This window comes from Tamandua tetradactyla, chromosome 23 (assembly GCF_023851605.1).
Source record: "Tamandua tetradactyla isolate mTamTet1 chromosome 23, mTamTet1.pri, whole genome shotgun sequence".
NCBI lineage: Eukaryota > Metazoa > Chordata > Mammalia > Pilosa > Myrmecophagidae > Tamandua > Tamandua tetradactyla.
The window spans coordinates 52,239,819-52,255,973 of NC_135349.1; the positions used below are offsets into that span (position 1 = coordinate 52,239,819).

At 45.4% G+C, this 16,155-nt stretch overlaps 2 protein-coding genes and 1 long non-coding RNA gene across 10 annotated transcripts in view; 1 reads left to right on the forward strand and 2 right to left on the reverse strand.

Annotated features, from left to right (window-relative positions):
• The window catches only part of UBN1 (ubinuclein 1), a 29,729-nt gene extending 29,250 nt beyond the window's left edge, over positions 1-479 (reverse strand). For 2 of the 4 annotated variants that reach the window (XM_077141898.1, XM_077141895.1), the window contains exon 1: positions 356-469. The gene's annotated coding sequence lies outside the window, so the exon portion shown is untranslated. Of the gene's footprint in view, positions 1-20; positions 325-355 lie in introns of those variants that run through there. The other 2 variants (XM_077141896.1, XM_077141897.1) reach the window with 2 other exon arrangements.
• The window catches only part of LOC143667568 (uncharacterized), a 250,942-nt gene that overhangs the window by 83,269 nt on the left and 151,518 nt on the right, over positions 1-16,155 (reverse strand). The window lies entirely within an intron of this gene.
• GLYR1 (glyoxylate reductase 1 homolog) overlaps positions 804-16,155 on the forward strand; it is a 34,944-nt gene continuing 19,592 nt past the window's right edge. For 3 of the 5 annotated variants that reach the window (XM_077141899.1, XM_077141900.1, XM_077141901.1), the window contains exons 1-5: positions 1,355-1,448; positions 2,483-2,519; positions 3,514-3,593; positions 11,710-11,848; positions 12,367-12,609. In XM_077141899.1, coding sequence (XP_076998014.1) covers positions 1,411-1,448; positions 2,483-2,519; positions 3,514-3,593; positions 11,710-11,848; positions 12,367-12,609 — 537 coding nt within the window. In that variant the 5' untranslated portion in view covers positions 1,355-1,410. Of the gene's footprint in view, positions 916-1,315; positions 1,449-2,482; positions 2,520-3,513; positions 3,594-11,709; positions 11,849-12,366; positions 12,610-16,155 lie in introns of those variants that run through there. The other 2 variants (XM_077141903.1, XM_077141902.1) reach the window with 2 other exon arrangements.

The window sequence follows — 16,155 nt, forward strand, 5'->3', positions numbered from 1 at the left end:
TAAAATAAAAACCCACTTACCAAGTCTGGATATGACAAAACACATACGCGAAATGCGCGCGTGGACCTCGCACCTTTTCCAGGAAATCGCTAACTCCGGAAAACTCCGGTTCTAAATCAAGCGCTAAAATCACTCCTCGGAGTCTGAAACCGGGACTGGGAGCTTTTCGAAAATTCTATTTGTTTCTACCAGGTACCCTGGAGTTTGGGCAGGCGCTGTGCCGAACTGCCACTGAGAGTCTCCCTTTAACGGTTTAACTTTCATGCGTCGACACCACGCTTGGCATCTGACTCCCTGTGGGCACAACCGCCTGATCCCAACTTCTTCCAAAGTGTCAAACTACAACGAGGCTTACGTGAGCGTCCGGTCCGTACACGGACACGCACCTTCGTCCCCCGCGCCGGCGCAGGCTACGGCCCCGCGGGCCGCACGCGTCCCCCCGCGGCTGTCCTCATGCCGGCCAGGGGCCCCAAGCGGCGGCGCGGCTAGCGGCCGGCTTCCGAGGCATGGCTCCCGGCGGGCGGCCGGCCGGCGCTGCGGCCCATGACCGGGTCCACGCGCGCCCGGGACAGCCGCGTCGGCCGTGCCGCGAGCCGGCCAAGAAGAAAGCGCAGAAGTGCCGCCTCGAGGTCCGCGGAGCAACTCGGGGGGCGGCGGAGCAGGCTGCCAGCGGGCGCCCCGGGAGAACTTGCTGCGCCGGACCCGCACCCGAACCGCTGGCCGCGCGAAAGTCGGCCGCGAGAGCGCGCCAAGGCACCCGGACGGCGGCGGGACGGACCCCCTCGCCCGCAAACAAGCGCGGCGTTCGGAGCCCCCGGGAGCTCGGGGCGCGGAGACGAGGGGGGACCCGGGCTGAGGCCAAGCAGAGCCCACCGGTCGCGGGACCCTTGGCTCCGGTTTCCAGGCCGCGCCGAGGTCCGTCAGGGGAGCTCCCGGGTGCAGCGACGAGGCCGGCCGGCGCCTCAGGCTCGGGAATGGCCCCGGGGCCCGCGCGGAACTAACGGCCGAAACGGAAGCGCCGAAGGGGGGAGGGGGCTGGAGTCCAGGGCCCCGGGAGGCGGGGCGGGCCTCAAGGCCGGCTCCCTCACGCGCTCGGCCAGCCGCACGTCGTCGCTTCCGCCGCTGCCTCAGACCGCGGGCGCTTCGTTGTCACGAGCCGAGGAGGTGGGGCGGGGGGGAAGGCGGGGAAGGAGCCGGGAGTCTAGGGTCTTCGGCTAGCGGAGACCGCGGCGCCCGAATCACGTGCCGCTCGACCGGCTAATGAGAGATAGAGGGCGCAGTGACGTCAGAGCAGCGGCGTGGCCGATGACAGCCGGCCCTCATCACGTGGTCCTCCTCACTCCAATGGGCGGTGTCGAGGCGACCTGATGTTCCCGGCGGCCTGTGCGGCGGTGGTGGTTGGGTGGTAAGATGGCGGCTGTGAGTCTGCGGCTCGGCGACTTGGTATGGTGAGTCCGGGCGGCCGGGGGCAAGCGAGGTGCTGGGGTGCTGCTCTCTGGGTACGGGGTTCACAGTCAGCCCCGGAGCTGCCCTTCTCTGCGCTTTAGGCGGCGAAGAGAGGGGAAAACTAAGTGCCAGCGCTGGGAGCGACGCCGGGCGGAAGGGGCAGTTCGGCCCCGGGGGACTGAGGCCGAGGGTAGCCGCGGTGAGCTCGACTCTGAGCCCCGAAGCCGCCCGAGGGAGGCCTGTGCACAGGTCCCAGACTTAGGCGGCCACGGTACAGGGAGCATTCGGCCGCCACACGGCTCCCACGGCTGGGGTCTTGGTGGGGCTCCCCGAAAAGCAGGACAGCTGGGGAGCCCGTGAGGCCAGTTTACCGGGCAGGCGGATCAAAACCTCCGCGTTGCGATGGATCCGACTTGTGCTGGCGGTTCGACCCGGGATGTCGAAACCGGACCACTGGCGCTGCTCGGTGAAGAAATGGAGGGGTACTTCTCCTTTACAAGCGAAGGCTTGGCAGTGAACAGTGAATGCCTTCTTGGGTATCTTTCGTGGTCTGCGTCTGTGTCCCAGACAACCGCTCGAACTAAGACTGACTGTCGCCGCCTCCCTGGAGCTGCGTAGCTCGTTTCTCGATTCCCCGGAAGAATTTCGTTAGCATTTGTCAAAGCCGGCTTGGTCTCGTGGTGAATTAAACCAGATTTTGGAAGGGGAAGTCTGTGTTTACGGAAGAAACTGCCCTCCATCCGCGAGTGTCCAGGAGACTGGACAAGTCTCATGGTTTTTCTCTGTTCCTTGTCATCAGAGGAATGCACCTAGCTCTTCGTGCACATATGTATATAATTTTGTATCTATTTCTGAGGGTTTGGGGCCATCTCAGGCCCATTGTGGAAGTCAAATTAAGAACTCCAGTTTGCCAGCTTTTTTCTGGCTCTTGAGAGTGCCGGCCGAGATTTAGAAAAGTAAATTGCAGGTTGCGTGGGCTGAAGGAGATGGACTGGCTTTCCCAAGGCAAGTGCCTGACTCTTTGTGTTTTCTCTAGGGGGAAACTCGGCAGGTATCCTCCTTGGCCAGGAAAGGTGAGTGTCTTTTGCTTCTAAAGGAAGATATCTGAAGTTGTGTTTGGGTATGTGGGGAATGTAAAATCCATTCCTCCTGGTTTCTAGCATTAATTTGAGTAAAACTCGGCCCATTTAAATAACATTTATTCTGAATTTTTAACGTTTGTTCACAATTTTTTTTCTGAGCTGTCAGTTCATTTAGAAAAGAAAATATAAGCCATGTCATTTAATCTGCAGCACTTATTTCTTGATTCATAGCTGATTTGTGTTGGTCTTTTTTGTTTTAACTCTGAAAACCAATTCTAATTGGAATTTACCTTTTTACTTAAATTTAATCACAAACAGCAATTATCCAGGAAGAGAGAAATCTAAATGTAGGTTAGTTAAAAAGTCAAAGTATTTTTGTGCTAACGAAGTTTAAGTCTTCTTTTCATTTTACCATGTGTGCTTGCTCCCATGCATCTTTGCAAAAGTTGACATTCTAGCTTCTGCACACACAAGTCAGTCCATCATAGCTCTCCAACGTTCTGTCTTTACTTTCTTGTTAGCAGTCCAGTAAATATCTTTGGACTGTCTCTTTGGAATGTGGCATTTTCAGTGCCTCTTATCCTTTGTTTTCACTGTTACCTGCCTCATGAACTCCACCTGCACAAGAAGTATTTTTAAGAGTGTCCTCAGCATTACTTCATTGATGAGACAGGATCACTTTGGGGAGGAAAAGATGTGGATTTTAGTTTGAGCTGTTTTTAAAATGGAGCCATGGCAGTGAAACGGGATATGGGGTCTGCTGAATTCAGTGCCATATGTTAGGTAGAGGACACCTGCAGAATATTTGCACATTTCCACACATCTCAATAGAAAAGTGCCAGATTTGGATATGTATTAGGCCCTAGGGTTCCTTTTTTAAATACATATTCCTCATTTATTTATTTTTTCTTACCAGTTTAGAGCTGTGGAAAATTACTTTGTAGTGAACTATATTGCCATCAAACCTCTTCTTTTTATTGCCCAGATTGTTAATCCACCCAAGGACTTGAAGAAACCACGTGGAAAGAAATGCTTCTTTGTGAAGTTTTTTGGAACAGAAGATCAGTGAGTAATGTTCATCACGAGTTTCACTTTGCCTTTGTTTGGATGTTACCCTGGGCCTGAGCTGCTCTGAGAACATTCTAGGATCTTGGTTCAGTTTTATCCTGTAGTTTGTAAGAGTAGCATATCATCCTGGCTTCATACCTAAACGAAAGGTGCTGTTCTTACTGCATAGAAATTGTCGTGGGCACCTATCCTGGTGCTGATGACTATTTCAATCAGGTAAGAACCTTCTAAATAAACTAGTCCATTCAGTTAGCTTGTCACATCTGTCTGTCTACATCCACGGGCACTTCCTTTTATAAGAGCCATGTTTGGTTCTCTTTTAATGGCTGCATACCATTGTAGTTCATGCATCACACATACAGTGAAAACTGAAATGTTTTTTATCTTAATAAAAGTAATTTTAATTTTAAGTCTTGTTCTCTTCTGTAAAACTAGGTCATTTGCCCTGACAGTGTAACAGTAAAGCTTTTTTTTTCGCATGCGCAGGCACTGGGAATCAAACCCAGGTCTTCAGCAAGGCAGGCAAGAACTCTGCCTGCTGAGCCACCGTGGCCTGCCCTAGTAAAGCTCTTTAACCAGATATGTCCTAGAGTTGAGAAAACTAGGGCCATTAATTTGAGATTGAAATCCTTTTACCTCACTCTCCAGGGCCATATAAGAAGCCACAATGAGGGAAAGAGTATATATTACATGAGTTTTCTGTGATTTGTTTAGCTTTCTCTTCACTACATCCAGGTGATTAACTGGATTTAGTAAATGGTTTGCACTCTAGGTAGTTATGTTTCTTTTTATGATTCTTGAAGGAAAATGTGGTTTTAGGTTTGGAAAATGTCTAATTTTTCCAATAAATCTGATGTTGGAGTGTTAAAATATACACTCCTAGAAAGCAATATAGTAAATGTGAAAACCCCTTATAAGTAATGTTCTTGGCTCATTCAGGATTTGTTTATCAGAGTATTTTTTTGACTTAGTATTTGTGTGTTTCCATTTGTGTGTGTCTCCCTCAACCACACAAATATATCGACATACCCAGCACTCAGTTCTCTCACAAACCAACTTAACTGATCTGTGGTGGGGATACTTCAAGGGAGTCACTGGTCAGAGACCCTTTAGAAGAGATAAAGCCACGAATTCCATAAGAAAGACCATCCTATGCACAAAACAAGTGTTCATTGTTAATCCTTACACTGCATTGCTCCATTCTAAAGGGAGTTCCCAGGAAAGCAAGCTTTGTGGTCCCAGCCTTCCAGGAGCTCCTTAGGTAGTAAAGACATAAACATTCAGGTAGGATTATGTGTAGATGAGTGCAGAGGTAATTACGAAAGGATTCTAGAAGAGGAAGAGATCAGTGGAGACAGTGAAGTCAAAGAAGGCCTGAAGGAAGAGATGGGATTTGAATCAAGCTCTGAAGAATGGATAGAATTTAGATGGACAGGTATGATAAAAGCATTCCAGGCAGTGGGGATACCATGAACAAGGCTGCATTCAGCCATTGTCAGCAGGGAGAGGCTCCCTGCTTGGAGTGAAAAATTTGTGCTTGGGAATAACAGAAGCAATATGGGTTGGCCCAAACTCAGTTAACTAAATGAAGAATTATTCAAGTCTAAAACAAAAATGGAAATGCACAGAAAGTGGGAGTTAATCAACTTATAGGGAACCTAAAAGCCATTATTTTCGTGATGGTTAAAAAAAATGCAGGAAGGCTAGAAAAATGAACTGTGGCCCCTGTGTTAACAAAATGCTAGCATTAGGTCATAGGAGATTGGAATTGAGTGAAGTTCAGCACTTACCAGGTTCATGGAACGTGAATATAACCTGGAGGTGTCAGCAGTGGGGACGAGGCAGTGATGTGATTTCTACCGAGGAAGTTCTCTGAGTTTTCTTAAGCAGGTGGATACAGAGTGACTACTAGGTAAGTCTGTAAGCCTTTTACACTCCCTTGCTAGAGGTCCCCTTAAAAAGCTGTTTAAAATTAAATCACCACAGAGCTAACATACTACCTTTTGTGAATAGGCAGTTAACTTAGAGAAAGGAAACAAAGGCTCACTTAAGGGAGATGGGTTCCTTAGTGATCAGTTTTAAAGCGAATTTTATTTAGTATCTTTATGCTTTCTGTAATTGGACAAGTGGCATGGAATTGCTTTGGGGCAGGGGCTCTGGATTTGTTTCTAGCCTGATGTGCCTTTGTTCTCCTGTACTGTGGGAATAGTACCTCTTCCTCGTAGTAGTGAAGAAATAGGATCACTTAAGTATAGTGTGGTTTGGTGCATAGCAGATGCTTAACAAATATCGGGTGAAAGTGTATATCTGTTACCAAATGGGAGAAAGGTGTTGAATTTTAACAGAAGCAGAAGCTTTTAAGGAAAAGTGAGAGACTGTGCCCGTGAGGGTATGTGTTTATGTATGGGTGTGTGTATGTGTATTGGAAAAGAGAGGAATCTGAGAATTGGAGATTCTAAGGAGTAAGGCTTTGAACACAAAACAGTATATTATTCCACCTTTAAGTTAAACCGTGATGTGCTTCTCCAGGAATACTACATGCGGTTTGTTTCATGCTTCCAAAAGGATCTGAGAGATCTAGTCAAGATCCAGAGAATGGAACCGAGTCAGACAAAAGAGTAGGGTTCTTTCAGGTGCAAAAGCAGGTGGCAACTGGAAAACAAGTTTAACTGGAATTCACAAAGTCATGAGTGGCCTTAAGGAGGTAAAAACTGACTTGCTCATAAACCCTCAGACATTTCAGTGAGGGGCACCTTGAGTAGAATAGAAGAATGTGCAGGACAAGTGCAGGGAATATGATAGAAAGCAGACATTTAAGAGCTGGTACAGCCAGGAAATACAAGAGAATTTTTTAAGAATGAGAACTGATTTGTGACAGGTAATGCCATAGTGATTACAGAAGAAGCTAGACTCGAAAAGCACGCGCTCCTGGCATGTCCTAGGGTGGGAAACTCTGAGCTGAGTGGATAAGGTCTGAGAGGTTCAGCTTGGCTGTTCCTGTGTTCTTAAGACAATTTCATCAGGAATGTTCAATTTCAGAACCTACATACTACTTACAGGAAAAAAAATAATTTTTTTCTATCAAGAAGACCCTTTATTAAAGAGTGAAAAGGATAGCTATTAAGACAGGATATATGATGATTTCAGTCTTACAGAAAACTTCTCTCCCCATCTCTACCAAAATGTAACACATTGTGATGGTGTTGAATCCCACTGTTAGGATCAGACTTTTCCAAGGAGGTGGGGAGGCCTGGGTAGGGGATGGATAGACTTAGTTGTATTCTGCTCTCAGAGCCCTGGCAGCCAAGCAGGAAGAGTAACTTCAGCTTAATTTTGCCAGCTCCACCAGGTGACCACATCCAAAGATTAATTTTGTTAATTTGTTTGTTACCCAGGGGTCTGTCTACTTTGAGGGCGGTCACCTATTTAGTAGAAACTGCGCTTAGAGTTCAAAAGCTTCATTCGTGGCTATGGATGGCAAGATGGAGGGAGTGTTTATTAGCTTTCAGGTGCTGGGCAAACGAGGGGTTGATCCCAAATGACTGCCTGAGAGCTCTCTTGACAGCCCGTAGGAAATGGTTAACTTCGTTGGTCTGGACCTCCTTTTCTAACAGAGACACTGAGAGGAAGGCGATTTCAGGATTTAAGTACTACGATGTCCAGATTCCCAGCCCAGGGTACTTGTTACACCAAGCCATCTTCCAGAGAAAAGGTGGGAAAGTTCTGGCTGAGTGTGAGGTGTCTGAGTCAGTCCTAAGGGAACACTCCTAGAAAAATCTACCACGGTTCATAACTAGAAGCAAAGCAAGTTGAAACTACAGAAGCATCTCTTTTTATTTTCACCCTGTGTTTGCCACCATGTAATAGCTGGAGAACTGAGCCAAGTGGATAGAGAGGGTCACTGTTGCAGAGTGTTTGGACTAAGGCAACAGTGCCCCTACACTGGGTTGGTCAGTGGCTGTTCTGGTGAGCTGAGTAGTTTCTTTCCAGCAGCAACTGTTGTCCTAGTGGTGCCTCTCTTTGTGGCTGACAGGTGGAACGAACTTTTAGAATCTGGCACAAAGATAAGTTGCAGGCAGTGTTGACATAGGTAGTGGAGCTTGAAAGTCTCATCCTGCTTGGGGAAATCTGTATCCTGTATCCTTGAAAAGTTTTCAAATTTTGGAAACAAAATCTTCTACGTTTGTCTGATCTGTAGGTCTTTGTTAATAGTATGGCAATTGTTGCTTGGAATTAACTAAGAAATTCTGAATTTTTTTATTTTTCTGGTACTTTTATATCTGAGTAGGTTAGACTTGAAATTATAATACCTCAATAATTCTCAGCATTTTTCAATGGTTTAAAAAAGAGGCCTAGAAATTATTTACCAGGCTCTACTCACCAAATCCAGATGGAGAGGCAAACCCACATCTGTGACCTGGGTCCTTGGCCTCCCTTTGGACTTTATGCTTGCCTCCCTCACCCTCTCCCTCCCAGCCGCTCTCTGCTAGCTTGAGGGCTTCTGCCCAGGTCGTTGTTTCTGTGGAAAGTGAGGCACACATGAGGGTATTTGAGATTGTTCACAGACTGACATCCTTAGTTTGTTAGCTACATGTATGATTTTAATTTAAGGGGAAAGCTGATGAGACATACAGAAGTTTTTGAAAATGTGGGGATTTTAGTTCAGTTTGCATGATGTGAGTAATCTGAGGGCTGCTTGGTGGAAGTTCTGTATTAGCAAGTGAAAAGAATTTGTAGTAAGTGTATCTGGGATTCAGGCAAGCGTGCTGCGCTGGGCTGTGTTGCCAGTGCAGGAGTTGCCCGCCTGGAGCACACCGACAGCAGGGAGGTCACAGGCAGAAATCCCCTGAGCCAGGAGAGCAGCCTGTTTTAACCGCTGAGGCCTTTATTACTGATATGTTGGGGTTCTTTAAAAGTAATACCTGGTAACTGTTTCAAAGAGTGTATATCAAACAGTAAGCAATAAAACATCTCCATTTGTCCCAGTTCCTCGATGCTTAGATCCCCACCCCACATGCCTCCTCTTCCACTAATTTCTTGGGTGCCCCCTCAGGCGATCCTGTTTGCATGATCAAGAAGTTACACATTCTTTTCGCCTCACTTTTATACAAATGGTGGCAGAGTACATAGGCCTCTGCATCTTGCTTTCCCATTTATCCGGATATCTCAAGAGACCTTCCATTTCATTCTTTGTATAGGCCTCACAAAATCCCATTGTTCTTGAGGGCGCTGTAATTTGACTAGGCCCCCACCGATTCCCAGTTGGCTTCTTTTCAGGCTCTTACTCCTACAAACAGTGTGTAATTAACCTCCTTCTACATAAAAGCGAATCCTCTTACTTTAGACACAACTTCAAGCTTCGTTTTTCTGACTTCCCAGCCTACCATATCTGGTCGTTTAAAGGTACATCTCCAGCCCATCATGGTGAGGGGGTTGTGAGGAAATCACAAGTTCACATCTCTTATCAAGGAAAGAAAAGAAAACCAGTCGGTTTAAAAGCAAATAACGGAGAAACCTAAAATCTTACAAAGCAGAGGGTTTTGTAGGTATCTTTTAACAGGTGGGCCAGCCACACACACCCAAGCCTTACCTGGAAGATATCACTTACTCTGATTATTTATTGAGTGATGGTTGTATGCCAAGGCAGCCGCTGGGCTTCGGTGGATTGCAGGGTGTTGTATTATATTATTTTTTTTTTTATTTTTTATTTTTTACATGGGCAGGCACCGGGAATCAAACCCGGGTCCTTGGGCATGGCAGGTAAGCACTCTTACCTGCTGAGCCACCGTGGCCCGCCCGGGTGTTGTATTATTGATGCTCAGGCTGAAAAGTGTACCCTTTAAGAAAGGGCAGAGTTTTGCTGTCAGCCTTAGAAAGAAAACGTTTCTATTTAGGCAGTCAAAATGATGTAAGTTTCAAGAGGTGATCCTCTCAGGGTTCTGTTGGACTGGTGTTTTTACTTTTTCTGATGTGACAGGATGCTTCTCTAACAACAGGTTGATTTCTTAAGTGGGTTGACATTTCTTGCAGTTATCCCCTTGATTTTGTTTAGCAAAGCATTTTGATTTTTCCAAACTGGTAATATAGAGAAAATTTCATTTTAGTATCTCAAATTCCAATCTTTTAAGGGGAGTGGAATTTTGGCGTAACTGTTCCTGTTTACAGAAATTAGTAATCCACATACATGCTGAAGCCAAACTGGCATCCAGTTATTGGTGCTTCCTCCACAAATGTCCTCACATTTCCATTTATTCTGAATTGGAGATCCCTGTGAGTTTAAGGGGGTGGGAGGCAGAGATGGTAGTAGCTAGGCAGAGCGGGGGTGAGATTTGTTATTCTTGGAGTTTTCGGAACCATCTCACATATTCACCCCATTGATCTTATACTGGGACCTTGTGCAGTACTCAGCTTCTGACTTGAAGCTCCTGGAAGGTTGAAGTCTGTCCTGAGGTCATGTAAGCTTCAGCACTGATACTGGGAGTCATCTCACAGCCACCAGTTAATATGGCAGCTTAATTTGCCTTTAGAGGAGGTCTGGCTTTGCATCTAATTGCCTCTCCTCTGTCCTTTGGAAGCACTGTAAAGGCAGGGAGAGGCAAGAAGGTCAGTTCAGTGATCTATTTGCCAGAAAATACGGGGTCAAAATTTAATTCCATTTTTTCCTCCCTGTATGATTGGACCCATTGAATTTATCATGTCAAATTTCAAACTTTAGAAGTTGTCTTTAGGGTGTACGGGTGGTTCAGTGGTAAAATGCTTACCTGCCATGAGAGAGAACGGGTTGGATTCCTGGCCCACGCACCCCTCCCCCCCAAAAAAAAAAGTTGTAACTAAAAAGATATCTGCTTAACTCACTTGGAGTTATGCCAATGAGACCAAGGTCTGTGTCCCTTTTCATTGTTTTGTTTAACCATTGATAGCATGCTTAGTTCTGGTTTGCAGGCTTATGGTCCCAGGGCTGTTGTGTTCGCGCAGAGACATCATTACCACCTTTGGCACAACACTGAAGAGAACAGGCAGCTGTTGGTGGGTTGGTAGCATTATTTGTATGAACACAGGTTAGCACTTTTACCATGGTTAACAGATACCCCCTAGCCTTGTTGAAAGGAAAGAGCTCTAAGTCAGTGTCATAGCCAGTTCCATTATCTTTAACCTGATCCACCTTTTCTTAAGGTTATAGAAGGAAACCTATGAGTAGTGCAGGGTAAAGCATATATAAATTAACCAATACTTTGCCAGGGCTATCAAATTCTCTCTTTTTTATTTGAAGTCTGTAAGCCGTATATCATAGGGAAACCCCACAAAGCCAGCTGTGGCAGATTGTATTGGCAGGTTGGTAGGGTAGGCCAGATCGTCCGGAATTGAAAACTGACAGCATTTTTCACCATGTGTTTGACATCGATTGTAGAAATTGAAAATTAAATATCAGAACAGTATATTTGTCTATCTCAAATCTCAAGACATTTGGTTTTAAAATCTTCCTTTTGTGACTGTTGTCCTCATTCCAAGCCATGTGTCACATATTTTGTGTGGTTTAGTAGCCATGGATATAATTGTTTATGAATAAGTTTAGGCTCAGTGGCTTCACATATCTATTAGAGCAATGTTTTCTGGATGTTGCATTTTTTTTTTTTAACCCTGGGAGCATTCCTTATTCTCAGTTGATTTGGCAGATCGTAAATCTGGTTCAAGTTGTTGGCAGGCAGCTAATGATGCTACAGGTAGTGCCACAATAATGCTTCTAGGTGTCTTGATTCCCAGGGGTTTTGTGAGTAGCCGTTTTTTTGTACTGTGAGGTGAGAAGCAAAGGGTTGAATGTGGCTGGACATTGAAGGCTGGTGAATGGGAGCAAAAATAAACAGCCTGAAACTATGAAAGGTTTCATTTGTGTTTGTTGCTGTTGAAGTGCTTGACTTGTTTCGGGAAAAAACAATTTTAGATGCAAGAGTTTGGAGTAGTTGATGGTATATTTTGGAAAAAAAAAATGGCAGGTCTGTTTTCGGAGTTCAGTTAAATAAATCAAATGAATATTGCGTTCTTCTCAAGTGGAGTCTTTGCTAATTTTGGTATATACGTGTGGATGATACCTTTTTCTGTATTTGTTTTCTGCTAGTGCCTGGATCAAAGTGGAACAGCTAAAACCATACCATGCTCATAAAGAGGAAATGATAAAAATTAATAAGGGTAAAAGATTCCAGCAAGCTGTGGATGCAGTAGAAGAGTTCCTAAGACGAGCCAAAGGGAAAGACCAGGTGAGACACTAAGCAGTTTTCATTTTATTCCAATGTCAAACTTGTTATTTTTACATAGTAACTAATAGATTAAATGTCACTTGATCCCAAGACTTCATTCTTATGAAATGCCAAGAAAGAGAGGGCTACTTCTGTTGTAAGGGATCAACATTTTCCTAATCACCTTGTCTCCATGCATGTGACTCACCTTTCTTGAAAAAAATGTTGCTCTTAGGAAAGTTGCTTGGACCCAGGAGAAGTATCTTGGCTTTGGGATGGAGCACAGGCCATTTCTCCCTTTTGTAGTTCACAGATTAGGAGCACAGCCTCTGGATATACTGCCTGGGTTTAAACCCTGCTTCCTAGCTTTGGGACCTTTGGCAGGTGGCTTGATTTCGCTTTATCAAGTGCAGGGGACGGCAGTACCTGTGTCATACGATTGCTGTGAGGCAAAGTCATACCAAGTTGTTACAGCGGTGCCTGGCGGCACATGTCAGTGGCAGCTGCTGTGGTTACCATTATTATTATTAAACTTTCAGACCTCATCCCACAATTCTGCTGATGACAAGAGTCGGCGTAATTCCAGTGAGGAAAGAAGTAGGCCAAACTCAGGTGACGAGAAGCGCAGACTGGGCCTCTCTGAAGGGAAAGTGAAGAAGAATATGGGAGAAGGAAAGAAGAGGGTATCTTCGGGCTCTTCAGAGAGAGGCTCCAAATCCCCTCTGAAAAGAGCCCAGGAGCAAAGTCCCCGGAAGCGGGGTCGGCCCCCAAAGGATGAGAAGGTTTGTTTTACCTCTGCACTTCCGGAATTAGTGACTTCTGTATAAGCTAAAGTTGAGCGCTGCAGTCTGTCTTGGCTCACTGAGTGGATGTTGGGTCCTGTGCTAAAGGCTGCTGCCCTTAAGAATCTTAGTGGACTAACTTGAGAGACATTGATGGATGCCTGGGCATTAACTAGGAACACAAGGCAGTAAATGATCGTGTGTTCAAGTCGATGGTTGAGATAGGACAAAGACCAGAGTACAAGGACTGGCAAGGGACGCCTAGTGAGAAAGAACTGAAGGCATTCCAAAAATGGAGAACACTACCTGTGAGAGGCTTGATATTGGAAGTGGATAGTCTTAGTACATTTAGAGGACAGTAAAGAGAGTGGATGGAGAAGAGTAGGTTGCAGCTGGATTGTAGAGGACCTCAGTGGTCTAGTTACGCAGCATGCGGGTATTGTCATAGAGTCATCGGGGACCTTTAGGGTTTTGAGCTGAACGTTGTGATCCAAGCTTTTGTTAGTAAGATGAAGCTGCAGTCATTGAGGGCAAAGAAGAAAGGCTCGAAGCCAATTAAAAGGCTAACCCCAGGTGTCTATTCATAAGGAGCTCTGCTAAGGGCATGATTGCCAATATTAGAAGGAAATGGGTGAGCGTCACTTCAAAGGAACAGTTTATAAGATTTGTCAGCTGGTTATATAAGGAATGTATGAGAAAAGAGAACTGAAAATGATACCAAGCTAGCTTCATGCCTGAGAAATGGTGCTGCTTTTCTTAATAGCTGAGGAGTCAGGAAATAGAGCTGGTTTACAGGGAAAGAGGGAGGTCTGTTCTGAATGTGATAAATTCGAAGTATGTCTAGACAGACTAAGAGGCCTGGGATTACATCAAGAGTGGAAATTTTGCTCGGTAACCAAATAGGTAGAAAGGGTAGTTGAATCCATGAGATTGGATGAGGTTTGTCTTGTGAGAATAAGGAGGGAGTAAAGCTAAGATTAGAAGGTCGCTTTGCAGGAAGAGGTCTGAAGAAGTTAGAAGAGCCAGCAATATGGAATAAAGTAGAAACAATGTATCCTTATTTTCTTCCTGAAAAGATTTGGATCAACAGTCTTATAAGTGAAGGAGGGAGAATATTGAGATAAAGGTGGCAGTACACAGGATGTCAGGCGGGCAGGGAATGGACACGAGGCTGCTGACAGATATAAGCAGCACAGGGGAAGATCATTGCAGCCAGTTAAAGAGAAATAGAAGCCAGATGGCTGAGAGCAGTTGGACCTTGAAGCTGCAGATGAAGCTCTAGACATCAAACCAAGGCTCACATACTCAGACACCAATGAGATGGGCAGGGAGTGGGCACAAGGGCTGCTAGCAGATGTAAGCAGCGACAGGGCTCCATTGTGGAGCATGGCAACCCCCCTTGGTGCTGAGGGAGCAGCAGGTTGGCCAGGCAGGCAGACTTGGGAGGTTATGCTCTGTCTTCGGGGTTAAAGTCAGCTGTTGCCAGATTATTTCTTTTTCCTTCTTTAAGAGAAGCAGTATATAAAGATTTTTATGTGAAATGATGTTCTGATTTTAAATGTTAGGAGCTAATTAAAAATTTAAAAACACTACACATCCAAAAAATATATCTGGGCTAGAGAACATAGTGATGGTAACAGCCCTATGTAACCATGAGTGCAGGAAAGCAGCAGCCCAAAAGGCAGAAGAGTCAGAAAAACTGCCAGTTTCAGTACACAGAGAATTTTCCAGGGAGTGTGAGCTGATTTGATTCACACACAAAAAAGGTAATGTGACTTTTTAGGTTTATTTTCTGGGGATCCAAAAGGAATCTGGGCTACCAGGTTTTACACTATTTTCCAACCTTATACTACCTCTTAAGACCTCAGTGTCACCCACTCCTTCTCTGCCTGCTCTGGAGAGAAAGTACTTCATTTTGGAGGGAGGGAAATGTAAAGAAGAAGTTAGGACCAAGGGCCCAAAGTTGAATCATGACTCCATAGCTTGCTGCAGCTCTGCAACCTTGGTAAACCACTTTTGCCTCAGTTTCCTCAACTGATCATAGGAAATAATAATCATGCATACCTCATACATTCCTTGAATTAAATGAGAAAGACAGAAAAAATACTTATAACAGTGCTGGGACATACTAAACATTTGATCCATCTAAGTTACATTTGTTATTTTACAAACAGTGAGAACTGAACAGTTCTGATGCAAACGCAGAGGCTGCTGCCAGGCTTACTACTAGGGAGCTCTCTCAAAACCTCCAGTAAAATTCAGTGTGCCCTTGAGTTTGAATTATTAGTTTGGGGAATGGTAATATTTCTCCTTCTGTTGCTTAGAACCACCTTTCAACCCAGGATCTCTACCTGCTTGCCTCTTGAAGGTTCCTTTCTACATGGTTTTCATACTTGACCTGACATATTGTGAAAGGATTCATCAGCAGGAGAGGAAGGTACTGGCTAGTGGTGTTTACCTGGAAGCAGTACAGATAGAGTCCTTTCCATTCAGACTGTTAGGCTTAAGCACCTTCAGTGATAAAGGGCATCATTCCCTTGGCTTTGGAATTCTGGCATGTCTTCCAGTCTGATGTGTCCTGTGGTCTGAAGAAAGTGTGTTGCTCTGGTGATTGTCATTGGCTGGTGTGCTCCTCTTAGAGCCAGGGAGGAGTGGCATAGGCTGACCATCAGGCGGAGCTCCAGGTAATTATCATTTTCAGGGTGTGATCTCTTCCCTGTGGAGGTGGCAAAAGCTGGGCAGCACCTAGGCTTTCATAGAAGAGCCAAGCCGAGCAGTGCTCACCCTCCCTTGGTTCACGTTCCCTAGTCCTCCCTTGGTTCACGTTCCCTAGTCTTGACTGCAGCTCAGCACAAGCTGTCCTGACAAGAGCAGTTTTGTCAGTCCAGTAGTTGTCTTCAAAGTCCATGCTGGTACCGACAGCCAGGGTTTGGGAGGCAAGAACTTGAGTTACCACTGCACCTCGACCTGTGATGTTCCTCCTTCTCGCATTCTGTCATTACAACCTTAGGCGAGTCGCGAGCCACACTGTTCCATACAGCTGTGTGGCATTGCTGCTAGCCTTGTGAGGCCATTTACATTAAAATTAATTTAATTAAATTAATAATTCACACTAGCCACATTTCAGGGGCTTGATGTGGCATGTGACTAATGAATGACTGCTGTATTGGACAGTGTAAAGAGAGAACTTTTCCATTGTTGCAGAAAGTTCTTTTGGACAGCACTGTATCAGGCTTCCTTTCTTTTTTTAACAAGACTCCTTTCTTTGAGAAAGCTTTGTGGAGCAGCTCTACCCTAGCCCAGATGTCTAGAGTTAAGGTAGTGTGAAAAAGTAGAGGATGTCCCTCTCATGCTGGTTTCAGTAAAAGTTCAACACCTCCTCTGTGCCTGGCATAGCTCCTAGCATTGGGGTACGGAGTAAAGGAAATTGGCAAAATTCTTGCTTACATAGAACTTACCTATAACAGTGTAGATCCTGGAGCCAATATTCCTGATTTGGCTGATTTGCACTAATTCCCTCCTCTGTGACCTTGGGCAAGGCTACTT